At 47.8% G+C, this 18,459-nt stretch overlaps 1 protein-coding gene across 1 annotated transcript; it reads left to right on the forward strand.

The window, feature by feature from the left end:
* Window positions 1-8,892: 8,892 nt before the first annotated feature.
* KNSTRN (kinetochore localized astrin (SPAG5) binding protein) lies at window positions 8,893-18,459 on the forward strand. Its single transcript, XM_045815523.2, has 9 exons — window positions 8,893-9,116; window positions 9,306-9,400; window positions 12,023-12,152; window positions 12,916-12,963; window positions 14,307-14,412; window positions 14,606-14,699; window positions 16,368-16,429; window positions 17,206-17,280; window positions 18,193-18,459. The coding sequence occupies exons 1-9, from the start codon at window positions 8,908-8,910 to the stop codon at window positions 18,322-18,324; spliced, it is 951 nt and encodes a 316-aa protein (XP_045671479.2). The 5' UTR covers window positions 8,893-8,907; the 3' UTR covers window positions 18,325-18,459.

The raw sequence follows: 18,459 nt of genomic DNA on the forward strand, positions 1-18,459 counted from the left end.
TCCCCTGGCAGGTGTCTGTGAGGACACTCCGGTCCTTCCCTTTCAGGCCTCCATCTCCAGACAGAGCTGACTCTGAGCAAGCCGACAGTTGCTCCACATCTACCCCGTCCTTCCCTCCAGATCCATGGAGAACCTGCCGGCTCTGGGGCCTCCTGGCTGAGCTGATGCCCAGGTTCAGGGGCACGCGGCTTCCAGGACCACTGCCAGGAGAGGCACGGAGCGTGTAGAGATCGAACAGAATACTGCTAAGGCAGGAACTCAGGCCGGCCCTTTCTGGGAGTGTGTGAGTCAAGTCTGTCCAGGGGCACTCAGGAGACGAAAAGGTGACTCCCCGTCCCCAAAGCAAAGAGTCTCTCTGCAAGGTTTTATGCCACATGAGAGGTCCTGGCACGTGGAGCAAATTTACTTGAACACCTCTCTCATGTGGAACCCAAGGACACAGAGGCATGGAAGGGAAATTAAACACGTGCCCTCCGGGAGCTCACGCGCTAGCTGGGGGGACAGCTCGCACACATACACAGGCACAGATGTGTCACTGATGGCACCACGCAGTGCGGGCTGAGGGCCACATGCCTGTCACCGTTCATACTGCTGGAGGTCAAGTACCCAGGACTGGGTAACCAGGAAGGCTTCCCGGAGGGGAGACAACTTGAGCTGGGCTTTAGGAGTCAAAGTATCTCAGACTGGAAGGGACCTTAATGATCATTTATTCCAGCAGTTTTCAGACTTTTTAGCCTCAGTACCCTTTCTTCAAAGAATCCTTGTGTGAAAACACAGCATATAAAACAGATAAAAGCAGCTAGTCAGGCGGGTGCTGGGCGGGGGGTGTAGAGCAGCTCAGCCTCCCTTTCTACTGTGCCTCTCGGGGGCCCTGGGGAAGCCCTCGAGCTCCCGGCAGCTCCACAGAATGTGGTGTGAAAACCACTGACCCAGGCCATTTTACAGATGAGCATCACAGAGGGGAAGGGATTTTTCTAGGCCCCAACAGACAGTCTGTGACGGAGCTGGAGGCAAATCAAGAGGCATTTTTGTTTTGTTTTTCTCCTATATTGTTGAGACCCACCTCCCAGCCCAAGTAGCCCATGAGAAGTGGAGCAGAAATCCAAATGCCGGGGCGCCTGGGTGGCTCAGTCGTTAAGCGTCTGCCTTCGGCTCAGGGCGTGATCCGGGCGTTCTGGGATCGAGCCCCACATCAGGCTCCTCCGCTGGGAGCCTGCTTCTTCCTCTCCCACTCCCCCTGCTTGTGCTCCCTCTCTCGCTGGCTGTCTCTATCTCTGTCAAATAAATAAATAAAATTAAAAAAAAAAAAGAAAGAAAGAAATCCAAATGCCACACCGGAGTTGTGGGAGAGAGAGAAGACCATGGGCTGGAATGACAGGATGCATCAGCTCCTTTGCAAGATAAGGAAATCAAACCCATCTGACCCTTGACACCAGGAAGAGGAGGCAGGACTAGGACCTAACTTGGACCTATCCTCTGGGAGGTCTGCGGAGACCACTGCGTCCTCATGTCCAAGTGGAATTCCACCTCTCTGGCCTCATCAGAGTCTTGGCTTCTCTCCACCACGAACCGTGTCCTTCTGTGTCACACAGCCACGCCTTGAGAGCCCCGGTCTCATCTGGGACAATCAGCCAGAGGGAGGACGGGCAAGTCCTTCCTCCTTAGCACGTGCAGAAGTCTGACCTCGACTCAAAAGAGAGACCAGTGTCTTAGTTGCGTCTGCGCAGCTCACCAACGCTCTTCTGCCCTGTATTGTCCGGGGGCAGCAGGGACGTGGACCGGAAGAGCCTGCTCCTGTGGTGTCTGGGACTGGAGCTCCAAAACTTCACCTGAACACCACCGCTGAAATGTCAGAGAGAATATGGAGGGGTGGGTAGGATGGGCATCGGGGATGTGGGCACAGCCGAGGATCCTACTTGGAAATTTCTGGGTCCCATTCTTGCAGGCCGCAGCCACAAAACCCTACAGGAAGACAGATGAGCCAGGATAGCGAGGTACCGGCTGGGTTTGTTCTTTATACCGCCAGGCCCAAAAGACTGGAAGAACACCGAGGTCAGCTAAAACCACCTCACACCTAGAGTGGCCCGTACCAACAGCAGGCAGCTCACATCAGTGGAAAATCCAGCCTGCCTCTCCGGCCCCAACTTTGGAAAGCAGGATTTAAAGCATTTCCAATTTCCTGTGAGTTTCAGCAGACCTATTCACTTTATTATTATTATCAGCGGTTGCAATGAATATATGGCTTAGAAGCATGCTGAGGCAGGGGAAAACCAGCCAAGGCATTCATGTTTGCTCTGAAAAATTCAAGAAGCAGTTTCTTAACACTGAGACACTTTAAAATAGAACTATGTTAACACCCATTTGGGACTTAAGGTCGCTTCTCCTATTTGTGCCACAGATCCTTGATCTCACACTCAGAGTATGAGTATGTGTGTTGTATGTTTTTAAGATGTAACTTGGTCTCCTTTGTTACTATGGGAAAACCCATCCTTCCATGGCGGTGGCGCTGTGTTGACAGGGACAGAGATTGATTTCACTAGAAGACTCTTAGATTTTACTGGCACATGGCATATCTGATACCATGATATTTAGGCAATATCCCATCTTGAGCCTGATTTTGAAAGGCACGTTTCGCAAGAGATTAATAAGCCAAACATCCTCAGCCCCATCTAACTCGTTCCATTCTTCTCCCATTGCGTGACAGGACAGGAAGGCAGGTGAGAGGTACTGGGAAAGAAGATTCATTGGTTTATAGCCTTCACCCATTTATCTGGGGAGTTTCTGATCTTTTTTTCCATGGTGGCCTTATCTCAGCCTTTGATAAAACATGTAGGCAATGACAAGCTCTCTGACACCCCATCCCATCTATCAAGATTCCATTTGCTTGGGGATAGAAAAAAACAGGCATTCCTCACCCTTTCCACCCAACCCTTGATCCCAGGGACAACTATAACTCAAGGTCTGGAGGTATTTATGCTCAAGAGACGAAATTGTAACTCAGCTCGATGGGAAGATGAGAAACAAAAGAAAGCCACTGTGTGCTACGTAAATGATTGGTTGTCCAAAGCCACTCTGTGCTGAAAAGCCCTGGAAGGACCTTGATAAAGTTATAATCATTATCAGGCCTCTGTGTGATTATTCAGTTCTGTGCCTTCTTCATTTAAGAATTCAAATCAAGGGGCGCCTGGGTGGCACAGCGGTTAAGCGCCTGCCTTCGGCTCAGGGCGTGATCCCGGCGTTGCGGGATCGAGCCCCACATCAGGCTCCTCCGCTAGGAGCCTGCTTCTTCCTCTCCCACTCCCCCTGCTTGTGTTCCCCCTCTCGCTGGCTGTCTCTATCTCTGTCAAATAAATAAATAAAATCTTAAAAAAAAAAAAGAATTCAAATCAAGAGTGAAAGGTTGATACAGGATGTGTATTAACCACATTTGTTTGAACTGAAAGACAGTATCAGACTTTTATGATAGAAAGTCAGTCTGGGGGCATCTGGGTGGTTCAGTCGGTTGAGCATCCGACTCTTGATTTCTGCTGGGGTCATGATCTCAGGGTCATGGGGTCAGCCTGCATAGGGCTCCATGGCCAGTGTGGAGTCTGCTTAAGATTCTCTCTCTCTCCCTCTGCCCCTTCCCCCACACCCTCTCTCTGCGTCTCTGTCTCTGTCTCTCTCTCTCTAAAATAAATAAATCTTAAAAAAAAAAAGAAAGAAAGCCGATCCGATTTGGCTGATGGGTACAGAGGTCTGGCTTTGCACATGGGATATATGGTGAGCATTTTCCAAAAATGGGATGATTTAAATCTGCAGCTCCATAGTTTGAACAAAAATACATTTAGAGTACATATACAACTTCCCCTTTCAGACAAGATGGAGTAGCAGGGACCAGATTTGCCCTCCTTCCCGAAACCATCAACTAAACATAAAAACTATGAAACAACAGTTCTCAAGATGGTGGACATCAGACAACAAAGAACAGTGATCCCTGAGAGACAAGAAACAAATGAGGTGAGCCCTATGATTGCTTCAGCTTATTGCTTAAGAGAGTTTCCAGGACATATTGCAGGGAGGGAGAACCCAGGCAGGGCCATGCAGGCTCCCTGAGCTGAGGAGATAGCTCCGAGTTTGTGGCAACCCAAACTAAAGTGCTCAGAACAGAGTGCTGGAGAGAAAAAAAGTGCATAGAGAATTCTGGAAATCTGTAAAGGGCCCCCCTCGAGTATTCAGCAGAGCACTACTCATCATGTAAATGTGAGGAAATTACTTGAGACTAAGGAAAGAATCATCCAAAATGATTAGAGGGAACAGTAGCCGATATTCATAGAGGAGTGGGATAGTGTCTGTTCCCATCAGCCAGACTGGAAAACTTCATAATTTATGAAGCGTTGGTTGGAGTTCTCAGAAGGGTCTTGCCTTAATGGTGGGGACACATTAGCCCCAGTTTATTAATTTTTTTATTAGCCCTAGTTGCTCATCCCATCTAATAACTTTTAAAAGCAAGACCTGAAGGCTTCAAACTATTTCTAAGTAATGTAACTGAGTCCCAGCGCAAACCTCAAGAATATTTACGGAATACAAAAATAACCAGCATGCAAAACACAAGATTTACAGTGTCTGAGTTCTAATAAAAAAAATTACCAGTCATGCAAATAAGCAGAAAAATATGAACCATAGTGAGGAAGAAAACTAATCGACACCAACCCAGAACTGACACTGATGTGAGAATTACCAGACAAAGACATTATTATAGCTGTAGTCCATATGTTTGTATAGCTAAGTAGAGACTTGGAAGATATCTTTAAAAATACAAATTGAACTTGCAGAGATGAAAACAAATGTCTGGGATGAAAAACCACTGGATGGAATTAACAATCATTTCGACACTGCAGAAAAAAAGATTGGTGAACTTGAAGACATGGCAAGAGAAATTGTCCAAAATGAAACACCAGAAGAATTTTAGAAATGAATAAAGAGGTACACAATATATAATAGGTAGAAAGTTGGTCCTTTACAACTATTTAAAATTATGGAAAAATGTAGGCATCAACTAAAAATGGGTGAGAGGGCACACTGTTTTTGTTTCTGTTTGATTATTTGTGGAGGTATGTGAACAAAAAAAGAAGATTTTGAAAATGCTACTGAGATTTCATCTTCTTTCCCTGTTTGTGTTTGACTTTGCTCCTTTGATCAACCCCTCTCCCTGAAGCACCCTTTTCTTCCTCTCAGCTGGCTCATTCCCCTCAGCACATGTATCCTCTAGTTGCTGCATCTTTGAGAAAACCTTTCCTTGACCCCCACAACCCACCTCCACCGTTACTGCCCAATTGCTCTACTCCATTCACCAAGTTGCTCAGGTCTGCATCTGCCATCTCCGCTTCTTCATTTCTCAGGTACTCTTTAACCCACTCCAAGGTGACTTCTATGCAGACCTACCTCTCCACCACAATTCCTTTTGCTATATTTGCCGATGACTTCTTTACCAATTATTTTCAATAGTTTACCGCTCCCTCCTTCAGCAGTTTACCACTTCCTCCTCCTTGGCTTCTAAAATACCACCTTTTTTTGTTGTCTTCTCACCTCTCTGACACCTCTTTATCAGGTTCCTTGGCTGGCACCTTATCACCGCAACTTCTAAATGCTGCTATCCCTATCCTTGGCTCTCTGGACACTGTACACTTCTTCCTTTGGTGATCTCATCGAATATCTCAGCTTTTTTTTTTTTTAAATACATCCATATACCCATGACTCTCAAGAGTAGATCTCCAACCCAGACTCCCCTCTGGGCTCAAAGCCTATATTTCAAACTGTCTACTTGACAGCTCCACTTGAATGCCTGAGAGGCATTTCAAGTTTACCATGTTCAAAACTAAGCTCTCAATCTCCCAGCAACATAAGATAGTGACTCTATCCACACAGTTATGAAGCCTGGGAATTCTCCTTACGATTTCCTTCTTGGGGCGCCTGAGTGGCTCAGCGTTCAACTCAGTTTCAGCTGGGGTCATGATCTCAGGGGTTGTGGGATTGAGCCCTGCTTCGGCTTTGGGCTCCATGCTCAGCAGGGAGTCTGCTTGGAGATTCTCTTCCTCTGCCCCTCCCCTTATTTGTGCTCTCTCTCTCTAAAATAAGTAATCTTGTAGGGGCATCTGGGTGGCTCAGTCAGTTAAGCATCTGCCTTCAGCTCAGGTCAGGATTGCGGGGTCCGGGGATCCAGCCCGGCCTCAGGCTCCCTGCTCAGCCAGGAGCCTTCTTTTTCCTCTCCCTCTGCCACTTACCTCGCTTGAGCTCGCCTGTGCTCTCTTGTACTCTCTCTGTCAAGTAAATAAATAAATTTAAAAACCTTAAGATAAATAATCTTTAAAATTTTTTTCCTTCTCCCTTTCCCCTCCTCCCACATCCAGTCCAACACTGAGTCCTGAGATTCTACTTCCAAAAAGTGTCTTAAATGTGTCTGCTTCTCTTCCATCCTTGTGGTGTCTGTTCAATCAGAAGGGGGGCCCCAAAATGTGGGGCAATGATCAGGTGGAAGCCCGTGGCATGGGTAGTGAAAGGATTCGCCTGAGGCAAAACCAAGAGATAGCCGTTTATTGAATACGGCACAAGGGAGCCATGGGTAGGACAGCAAAGGAGAGGCTGTCTGCCGTGAGGCAGTGGGTGTGGAATACGTGACAAGGGAGCCACAGGGAAGACCGCAGAGGAGAGGTTGTCTGCCTCGAGACAGTGCGTGGGGACTGTTTTTAAAGAGGGAAGGTGAGGGGCGCCAGGGTGGCTCAGTTGTTGGGCGTCTGCCTTCAGCTCAGGGCGTGATCCCTGCGTTCTGGGATCGAGCCCCACATCAGGCTCCTCTGCTGGGAGCCTGCTTCTTCGTCTTCCACTCCCCCTGCTTGTGTTCCCTCTCTTGCTGTCTCTGTCAAATAAATAAATAAAATCTTAAAATAAATAAATAAATAAAGAGGGAAGGTGAGGCGGTATGGGGACATATGGAATCTTCCCTTTTTTGGTAACCGGGCCTAGTTGTTGTAGCCCATTCATTGGTCAGTTAGGACCTATGGAGATTACGAGGTGGGTCGCCTGATGGGCCCATCTGTAGTCAGCCAGGTGGTTGCTGTGGGCTCTTCTGCATTCCATCCATAGCTCTAGCCTGTTTGCCTAACGGCGGTCTCTACACTCTACCGCCAGCACCCTCACGGCCAATCCACCATCATTTCTCCTGTGAATGATTACAGTAGCCTCCCAACTGTCTCCAGGGTTTTGCCCTTACCCCCCTTCAATCCTTTCTCTATGAAGTAGTCAGAATGAGCTTTTTAAAATATAAATTGAATAACACTCTCCTGCTCTAGTAATTCAATGACTTCCCACTACTCTTGAGATAAAATCTATTCTCTTTACCTTTGGCGGGCAAAGGTCGCCATTTGACTTCTGATTTCTCCAGCTTTATCTGTATGGCTTTCCTCCCATCTTCCATTCCCTGCTAGTCATTCCTGCTTTGGGACTTTGCATTTTTCCTCTCTCCCCCATTGTTCATCTGATGAACTCCCACTCACCTTTTTTTTTTTTTTAAGGATTTTATTTATTTGCGAGAGAGAGGGCACAAGCAGGGGGGAGGGGCAGAGGGAGAGGGGAAACAGACTCCCCACTGAGCATGGACCCCCCCCCCAACACGTGTGGCTCGATCCCGGAACCCTGGGATCATGACCTTAGCCGAAGGCAGATGCTTAATTGACTGAGCCCCCCAGGCGCCCCGAGCTCCCATTCATCTTTCATTAATCAAACATCACCTTAGTCACCTTCCCTGACTATCCAATTTCAACTGTTTCCCCAATTTTCTCTCTCATAGCACATTGTGCTCTTCCTTCATAGTTTTACTACAGTTGGTAAATATATATTTATTTGAGTATTTTTCCCACTTAATTAAGATGTAACTAATGAGTTTGTGTGATTTTTTGTTTCCATTTTCTAGATCGTAAACTCCAGAGGGCAAAGCCAAAGTCAGTCTGGATATTTATTTCTCCGCTCCCATCTGTTCTTTTAGAAGAGTGGTCTGGCACACAGCAGGTGCTCAATATATATTTATTGAATAAAATGAATGAGTGCATTAAGTGCTTGAGAACCCTGCTCTGTTCTCTAGGAGTAGCTCTGACTCTCTGCTTAAAATCTGGGTCAGTGTTGGGGCACCTGGCTGGTTCAGTTGGTAGAGCGTGGGACTCTTGATCTCCCAGTCATAAGTCCAAGCCCTCGTTGGTCATAGAGCTTACATTTTAAAAAAATAATTAAAAAACAAAAAACAAAACAACTATATATATATATATATATATATATGTATATATAATTATTATTAAAGTTAAGACTGGGGTGCCTGGGTGGCTCAGTCAGTTAAGCCCCCCAGTCTGGGTTTTGGCCCAGGTCCTGATCTCAAGGTGGTGGCATCAAGCCCCGCCTGGGGCTCCCCCGCTTAGAGTCCTAGGAGTCCGCTGGAGATTCTCTCTCTCTCCCTCTCTCCCTCTCCCTGCTCACATGTGTGCGCGCGCTCTCTCTCTCTCTCTCTCTCTCTCTCTCTCTCTCCCAAGTAAATAAATAAATCTTTGAAGTTAGGACTGAGGGTAGGTGAGGCGGGTATTTCAGCCCACAGACCCTTTTAAACCTCACTTGCTACTCTCCACCCTGCCCATCCAAATACTCTTATGCGCTTGCCAATCAGGCATCGTGCAAAATCCCTAACAATCAAGGACCAAATAAAGAGGATTGTGACATAGACTCTAACCGTGACCGCGTTTGTGTCTCAAGCTCGGAATATGACAGGGCGGCTCACAGCTCCTTTCAGGCAGGCAAAGTGCACCACTCCCCTCCCCCGCCCAGACCTGGGGCCTCCGACACCTAAAGCTTCGAAGCTCTCGTCTCAGCTCTGAGCTGCCGTACAGCATGGCAGCCTCTAAAGGCGTGGCCCACAGCACGGCTATCCGTACAACATGGCCGCCTACAAAGCGGGAACCGCTCCTCCTCCCGCCCAATCACCGGAAGTTTCCATTTGAAAGCCCGGCGGCAGACTCGGTAGCTGGTGCGGCAGTTACAGAGGAGCATCCTTTGAACCAGGGCGACGAGGGCTGCGGGCAGGAGCTGCAGGATCCTGGGTTCGACTCTCCCGGGGCGAGGGACCGGGCTGGATGTCGGGGGTGGGCGGGATGGGCTGGGAATGGAGAATTTTCTTTCTCCCGAATTCTTCCCTGGGCCGGGACAGGCCAGGTCGCGCTCTCCGGGGGTTACTCCACCTACTTGGGCCCCCGGAGTTCACAGGGTAACGTTCACCTTGCATCTTCCAGGGCCCAGCCGTGCCGCCTCGTTACGATGACCAGCGTGGTTAAGACAGTATACACCCTGCAGCCCCCCGCTGTGCAGAGCGGTGGCCTGCCGGCAGGTGGGTGCCCACGCCGCCCTGCGGACCGGCGGGGGTGGGCCGGCCGGGGAGTACGAGGGCACAGATCAGTGGCCAGGAAAGCGGGGCGCGTGCAGGGGAAGGGCAATTCATGGGCTCTGACAATCCGCTACCTCCCCTAGAACTGGTCTGTCTAGCTTTATGATGGGGGTTGGAGCAAGGGCCCTGTGGTAGGATTTTAGACGTGTCCTCCCCCATTCCTCTTCCCAAACTAATCGTGCTGCATTCACTAATTAGATTAAGTTGCTGATTGTTTCACAATATTACTTCCTCAAGCTAGGAATCCTTTTTTATTTTTTTAAAAGATTTATTTATTTGACAGAGAGAGAAAGAGAAAGAAAGAGTACAAGCAGGGGGGAGAGGGAGAAGCAGGCTCTCCACTGGGAAGGGAGCCCGATTAGGGGCTCGATCCTGGGACCCTGGGATCATGACCTGAGCTGATGGCAGACACTTAACCAGCGGCGCCACCCAGGCGCCCCAGGAATCCCTTTGTAAACAATTGCCAGTTTTATTTCCAGATCTGGGCTATCTGGAGGGCCTGGGTTTGTTGTCAGGGAGATGGGAGGAGAGTCATTCGAGAAGCGTGATTCTTAGGTTCGCACCAGGTCTAGTTCACATTTGTTTCTGCACCATGTCTCTTATATAGTGAGTTCTCAATAAATTGTTGGGTGAAGTGAGAGAGAGGAGCTACTCCTATCCAGAGTGGTCCATAACCTTGGGAGAAGAAACAGGATTAAAAACAATTTTTGATTGCTTTCCAGCTGGCTTTGTGGGGTTGTTGTGGCTGAAAGTCATCTCCTAGGCGCTGCGGTAGTGGGGCTGCCTGAGCTCGAGGGCAGGGCACAAAATAAGCTTCAAACATCAGAACCTGTGGCGGGAGACTTTAAAGTAGCTGTTTGAGGCTCCTTCCCAGAGGTCTCTGTGCAGCTGGCTGATGAGCCGCAGCAGGATTGATCTTGTAAACAGGCTTTTCTCAAAGGCTTCCAGGGTGTTTTTGTTTGTCTTACCTGGCCTCGGAACACCTAAATGGTAATCTGGTATCAGCAGGACCTAGGAGTTGGGGGGGGGGGCACTGCCCCTTGCACTGCCTTTGGCTTGGAGACCAGTGCCCTCTTGTTGAGTGGAGAGTGGCTGGCTCTCCCGAGCCAAGTTGGAAGTTTTTACCTCAGCTTTCTATCCCTGGCCCAGCTTTACAATCCTATATCATCTCAATAGTTTAATATTTTAAGGCTATCTCCTAGGTTTTTTGACTCCGTAACATACACATGTAAAAAAGAATCCAAAGTTAGAAAACATTATGCAGTGAAGAACAAGTCTCTTTCCCTTCCTCGACCAGCCATCCAATTCCCCTCCGTAGTGGCTCTCATTTTTTTTTTTTTAAGTATTTATTTATTTGAGAGCGAGGGAGCGAGGGAGGGAGGGAGTGAGGGAGTGAGGGAGAAGCAGACCCCCTGCTGAGCAGAGACGGGGGCTTGATCCTGAGAGCTTGACTGAGTCACCCAGGTGCCCCGCATCTCTCTTTTCTTTCTTTCTTTTTTTTTTATTTAAGATTTATTTATTTATTTGACAGAGAGAGAGACAGCCAGCGAGAGAGGGAACACAAGCAGGGGGAGTGGGAGAGGAAGAAGCAGGCTCCCAGTGGAGGAGCCCGATATGGGGCTCAATCCCAGGACTCCGGGATCACGCCCTGAGCCGAAGGCAGAGGCTTAACGACTGAGCCACCCAGGTGCCCCCCGCATCTCTCTTTTCAAGGAGACAGTCTTTGTTAAATCCTGCTAAGTTTTTCCTACAATGCAGTCCTTAGGCTCTAGCAAGTACAGATTATTAGAACTGATTCCAGTCAATGAGGAGTGTTAATTTTGATCAATTTATTATTAACACCTTTTCGGGGGGGGGTACATTTGTTACTGTGTATAACTTACTAATACTTGAAAGAGGAGGTAAATATGTTCCCCCAAGGTTACCTTTTACTTCAGACAGAGACCTGGGACACCTGGCTGGCTCATTTGGTAAAGCATGTGACTCTTGAGCTCAGGCTGTGAGTTCAAGCCCCACGTAGGGCATGGAGCCTACTTTAGAAAATAAATAATAATGAATAAATAGATAAAAACAACTATGCAACGGTTAAAAGAGAACCTCACAGCAGCTTGAGTGTAGCCTTGGGGGAGTGGGCAGAGGGCGGAGGAGCTTTGCAAGATGGTTGGGTTCCACCGGTTCTGGAAGAAGGCTCCAGCTTCTGGAAGGTTCCACCGGTTCTGGAAGAAGGCTCCAGAGGACTGCTCTGCTGACTGCCACACCGCCTCTCATTTAGCTCTTTGCTTGCATCGACATCCACGTTCACACCGGAACCCTCGGGCCCTTCAGTTTGCTGTATCATCAGGCTTTTGGCTGTCCTCAAATACACTGCACTGTCACCTTCAAAGGATTTTGGTTTCCATTCCCAGTTAGTCTAGAAGTCGTATTCTTCCGAATTAGTCTTCGCAAATTGAGATGGGCCAGGATGAAAATACAGGGTTCTGACAGCCTAGAACGGAGCTGTTAACAGCGTTGCCGCTGTTGGGTCACGTGATGCTTGAGGTTTCACCCGCTTGTCTTCCTTTGCAGACACACAAACTCGAGCCACTTCTAAGAGCCTATTACCCGTCAAGTGCAAAGAAGTGGATGTTTCCAGACTTCATTCAGGAGGTTCAGAGAACGATGTTACAAAAATCACTAAACCAAGACGAGAGAATGGGTGAGAGTCAGATCATTGGTATCCAATGAGAACATCTTGCTAGAAATTGCTCAGTATCAAGATTTAGAAAATAGGGGTTTTGAGAGCACAGGCAGCCAGGGTCAGTGGCCCGGAGCAGTGGTGTGTCAGAACCCTCTGTGTCGAGCAGTTCTGAAGAGGCCCAGGGGTTAGGATAAGAGGTACTTTGCTCTCTCACCACTTGCTCTGAGTGTGCAAACAGCAGTACGGTGGCCAAACGCCAGGTCTAAGTGGTGGTGGGGGTGGGTGGGGCTGCTTGTGAGCCTAGGTTGCTGGTGTGAGCGTAGTCCCACCCAGGCTGGTGTGTGTATCCGTCTACTCAGTTCCCACGTAAGCCAGCTTGACTCAAGGCAGCCACACCACTGTGAGCCATGACAGGTCTGTCGGGCCGTTGAGGTGGGTCAGGAGAGGAGCCCATTCCCTGTTCATAAGCCTTTTCCAATAGTCTATAGGCTGAAACAAAAGTGCATGGGCCCTCGGAGCTTCTCAGACTGTTTGCGTTGTATGTGGTCTCTGGTTTTTTCCTCAGAAAACCAGGCTCTTTGTTCTGCCTTGTTCACAATGCACAGAACAGCAGTGCTGCCAGTCTCTGATTTCTTTGTCGTTGTTGCTTTTAACTGAGGTGTGGTAACACACACCATATTAGTTTCAGGTGCACAATGTAACGATTAGATATTTGTATATATTGCAAAATGATCCCCACAATAAGAGCAGCGAACATCCTGATTTGTTTTTGCTTCTCTAGGCAGGTAAAAGCTGCAGACACTGCCATGAGGAAGAACGTCAGAAAGAGGTGAGCATCAGGGTAAGCGAAAGTCGGCCGCCATTCTAAGGTGGTGGATCTCAGGCCTGGTTGTGCCTCAGAATCACTCGTGGGTTCGTGGATTCTGGTTTGGTGTGTGACAGCCTGGGCGCCACCGCAGAAATCCGAGTGGAATTTTCAGGGGTGAGGCACAGCCAGGTTTGAGAACCACTGGCAGAGCAAGGATCTGCGGTGCTCCCATTGAGAACCAGACGAGAGCTTTCTGGGCTCCATGCCAGGACAGCTGCTGACTGGCAATCAAACCCTCAGCTAGAGCGCAGGGAGAGGCGCGTGAGCCTCCAGGATAGGGGACACTGCCATTAGTGACTGAGATGGCCGCGGTAGAAATCCTGGGGAAGGATCCGTCTCTCTGAGGCTAGCTTGGATGCTTTGCTTCTGAAGACAGAAATACTACGAGCTGGAAAGTTTATAGAAATAGGTTCTAATTCTAAATCTATTATTTGGGCATGTCTTAAAAGTTCTGAAGATAGGGGCCCTGGCTGGCCCAGTTGGTAGAGCATGCAACTTTTTTTTTTTTTTTTTTAAGATTTATTTATGTTAGAGACGGTGCACATAAGCTGGGGAGGGGCACAGGGAGAGGGAGAGAATCTCAAGGCGACTCCCCACTGAGCATGGGGCCCCGATATGGATGGGGCTCGATCTCATGACCCTGAGCCGAAATCGAGAGAGACACTTAACTGACTGAGCCACCCAGACACCCCGAGCGTGTAGCTCTTCATCTTGGAGTTGTAAGTTCGAGACCCACTTTGGGTGTGGAGATGACTTAAAAAATAAAAAAATTTTTTTAAATTCAAGAAGGGCTCTGAAGACACTGAAAAGAAGTGATGATGGTAATGGCTATTATTTATTAAGTATTTACTGTGTCAGTAGCTGTGCCAAGAATTCTACATGTATTCTCTTTATTTATTTATTTTTAAAGATTTTATTTATTTATTTGACAGAGAGAGTGAGAGAGCACAAGCAGGGCGAGCAGTAGAAGGAGAGGGAGAAGCAGGCTCCCTGCCAAGCAGGGAGCCCCATGCGGGGCTTGATCCCAGAGCCCTGGGATCATGGCCTGAGCCAAAGGCAGATGCTTAACTGACTGAGCCACCCGGGCACCCCCCTGTCTTTATTTTTCATAATAATATTATGAGACGTGGGTATTATCCTAATTCTAGAAATGAGGAAACAAAGCCTCATAGAGGTTATGTAACGTACTGAGGGTCACATTCCACTATATAATGAAGCTGAGATTTGAACCCCTGTTCGTAGGGTGCGATAGCCCATTTTCTTAAGACCTCCACCTCTTCATCTAAGCACAGTTGTCATTACAGCTACAAACCATTGAGTAAGCAGAAATCAGAGGAGGAGCTCAAGGATAAGAACCAGCTCTTAGAGGCCGTCAACAAGCAGCTGCACCAGAAGCTGACTGAAACTCAGGTAAGAGACCCGCCGGAACTCTGTCGGCACTGCACCAGGTAATGCGTGGACCCCTGAGCGATGGCCCCTGGGGGAGGAGAAGCTTGTAATGCCCGGGCGCCTGAGGGGAGGTAGAGAAGACTCCAGAGCAGGGGTGGGAAAGACCACCCTGCAGAGGGGGACCCGCCTGATCTGTCTGCATGGCGCCCCGTAGGGAGAACTGAAGGACCTGACCCAAAAGGTGGAGCTGCTGGAGAAGTTTCAGGACAGCTGTTTGGCAATTTTAGAGAGCAAGGGCCTCAACCCAGGTAAGACAAAGACAGTACACGGTAGCCTTCGGAGGAGTCAGTGCACGTGCCCCTTCCTGGGGGGAGTGTGGCCGGTGTGTCAGGAGTCCAGCGGGGCATCAGCCGGCCCATTCAGCGCAGGGTTGCTTAGCAAAGCAATACAGATTGGGACGATTCTTTCTTTCTTTTCTTTCTTTCCTTTCCTTTCCTTTCTTCTCTTTTCTTTCTTTCTTTCTTTCAAGATTTTTTATTTTTAAGTCATCTCTACACCCAACGTGGGGCTCAAGCTCACTCAAACCCCGAGATCAGGAGTCACGTGCTCTATGGACTGAGCCAGCCAGGTGCCCTGGAGGAAGTTTTCTTTGTTCCCTTGTGGTGTTGACTTAGCCAGCAGAATTTCAGATGGTTGTGGCAAGAGGATTATCTCCTATCTGAGCCCTTTCATGCCATATTCATTTGGTGCCAACAAGTATGCCAGTAGACCAGAAATATTTTATTTCTTTCAAGGCAGATAGCAAACATGGTAACTTTCCCAGGTGGGAAAAGACAGAGGTGACACTGTTTCAAGGGCTCCTAAACCCGGCTCCTCAGGAGAATCACAACGGTTAAATGTGATTTCTGTTCTGACCCTGTCGCTAGAAAACAGAGTCTGTAGCAAAGAGGGGAGTAGAAGGAGGACTTGCCCAAAGACTCTACAACAGCTTCAAACCGAGTTGAGGAGGAGCCTGAGAATACCCAGTGAAGGGCCCCAGGCTTCTTTGAATTCAGGAACACTGACTTCTTCTTTTTTTTTTTTCTTTTAAGGTTTTATTTATTTATTTGACAGAGAGCACAAGTAGGCAGAGCAGCAGGCAGAGGGAGAGGGAGAAGCAGGCTCCCTGCTGAACCGGGAGCCTGACACTGGACATCCCAGCACCCGGGGATCCTGACCTGAGCCGAAAGCAGATGCTTAACCAACTGAGCCACCCAGGCGCCCCAGGAACACTGACTTTGAATGCTGCTGATTAACCTGTACATTTTAGGGTTTATTCTTTATAGTCACCATATATATTTTTGTATGATTTTAATTTATAATGCATGTGCACTACTTTTACTGAAAGTAATAATTCCTTAAGCCCAAAAAGCTTTGAAAAATAGTTTTTTGTGGGGCACCTGGGTGGTTCAGTCAGTTAAGCTCCAGACTCTTGATTTCGGCCCAGGTCATGATCTCAGGGTCGTGGGATCCAGTCCTCTGACGGGCTCTGTGCTCAGTGGGGAGTCCGCTTGAGATTCTCTCTCTCCTGATCCCCCTGCCCCTACCTCACTCCATGCTCATGCCCTCTCTCTCTCTCCTCTCTAAACTAAATAAACAAATCTTTTTAAAAATTTTTTGCATAAAAATACTTTTTTGTATTATAAACAAACAAAATCCAACCAATACATTTCCTTTGGACAAATTTTCTGCTAAGCTGAGGAGAGAGCAGAATGAACTTTTAACCATATCCAAAGCTAGAGAGGAAGGAGGTAAAATAAAGCTCTGAGGGTAGGTGTAGGTGGCCCTGCCACAGTGAAAACTCAAGAGAAAGTCAGGGACCAGACTCTTCGAGAAGTTTCCCTCACGAATATTCCTGTACTTGTCCGTGGAGGGATTTTTAGTTTTCATTGTAGGTGCGGTTCCCTAAACAAGGCTGACTTTGTCATTTGCATCAGTTTTAGGCACTGAGACCCTGGCATCACAGCAAGAATCCACCGCAGATCACACGGACTCTATGGTGAGGGCATGGGTGTGAGTGGGTAAGGGCCAAGTGACCGTGGGGCTCTGCCCAGCCAAGAAGGTCTCTGCCATGTGCTCAGCAAACCCCAGGAAGCAGCCTTTGTTTTCCACGATAGTGGAAGAGAGCAGTGGATATGTACTTAAAATAGAATATTTTCCTTGGGAGGCAACTTTGTGCTTACAGATGTGAGTCTGAGTTGAAAATATGCTACTTTAAGATGTATGTTAAGATGGACCTGTATAGAGAACTTTCTGGTTTCTCTATTCTTCACTTTACCAAATTTCTCCCCTTGTCCATTTACTGAGAACTGTATGATGGAAAGGTCCAGCCTGAATTAAATTTGGCTTCTTTTTGGTTCCCTCACCAAAGTCAGAAGGTAGTTGTTTGGGATTAAGTCTTTGAGCTTCTATGCCCTCTCCCCAGGAAGATCAGTTGTCATCTTAGAATCATAGAATACTGGCTATGGAAGCCTTCCTCCGCCACCCCCAGGCTAGTAGTCACCTCTTCGATGGCCACTCTGTTTTGTCCGTATTGCCTGTGTAACATAGAGCACATGGAAGTGGGGTGGGCTGTCCATCCTGTGGACCGAGTTCCTCCAGGGGTGCCCAGAAGAGAGCCCAGCACGTGGGGACGCTCAGTAAACACCTGAACGAATGGAAGGGTTGTTAGCAATCATCTAATCAACTTTGGTTTCATATGAAGAGATTAGTTTATATGAAGAAAGTTTTCACATATCAGTAAAGTTTTGTTACTACATTGTACTTTCCTCTTAGTTGCTGTTAGAAACCTTGCAAGATGAGCTGAAGCTTTTTAACGAAACAGCCAAAAAGCAGATGGAGGAGTTACAGGTGAGAGGCCCACATCACCCTGGGGCAGGATTACCATTTCCTCCCACAGTGGGTGGGGCTCTGGAGGGCTCTTTCTTTTTAATAAACTGCTTTGTATTAATAGATTTATAGAAAAGTTGCAAAGATACAGAGAATTCAATGCCCTTAATATTAACATCATATATTATCGTAGTATATTTGTCAAAATTAAAAACCAACATCGATGCATTACTATTCACTCAATTCTAAGACTTCACTTGATTTCACCATTTTTTTCAACTGATTTTCTGTTCCAAAGACTCAGAAATGTTCACATCTACAGGGCTTGAGGCAACGTGCAAAATGCTAGGTTGCTCAATGTAAGAGGTGGACCTGTGTGAGGGCTATGCTTTGGAAACTTGGTATCTCAAGGAAACGTGTAACAGGAAACCCGATTCTTAAGTCTGGACTGCTCTGGATTGCTTGGAAGAATCAGGGGACAGTACACTGAATCCGAGAGGATTTCATGGCTCCAGTTTAGATACAGGAGTCTGTAGGAGAGAGAGAGACCATTCCTAAAACCAGCACAGATCTACAGATCTAAAATCTCATGTCTGTATTCGAGTGGTCTTCTTCGAGGGAAGAGAAGCATGGTGTCCTGAAACGGTATTGCCTTTCATGTGAGTCAAAGTCTTGTGAGTGTTCGCTTGTTTCTTTTTTTTTTTTTTTTTTTTTAAGATTTTATTTATTCGACAGAGAGACAGCCAGCCAGTGAGAGAGGGAACACAGGCAGGGGGAGTGGGAGAGGAAGACGCAGGCTCATAGCGGAGGAGCCTGATGTGGGGCTCGATCCCAGGACTCTGGGATCACGCCCTGAGCTGAAGGCAGACGCTTAACGACTGAGCCACCCAGGCGCCCCATCGTTTGTTTCTTTTTGAATGTCTTTCCATGCAGGCCTTAAAAGTAAAGTTGAAGATGAAAGAAGAAGAGAGGGCCCGGTTCCTAGAACAGCAGACATTATGTAACAGTCAAGTAAATGATTTTACAGCAACCCTTGAGGAAATGGAGCAGCTATTGGAAATGTGATAAAAAGCAAGTGACCACATGGCTCCCTCAGGGGAAGCCACTTAGGACATCTGCTTCTTGGCCAGGACCTTCTAGGACTCACCAGCCCCAGAATGGAAACATCTTCTGCAGTAGGATTAAGGATGGTCTATGCTA

Source organism: Ursus americanus, chromosome 36, assembly GCF_024610735.1.
Source record: "Ursus americanus isolate L20-20 chromosome 36, mUrsAme1.1.p, whole genome shotgun sequence".
Classification (NCBI taxonomy): Eukaryota; Metazoa; Chordata; class Mammalia; order Carnivora; family Ursidae; genus Ursus; species Ursus americanus.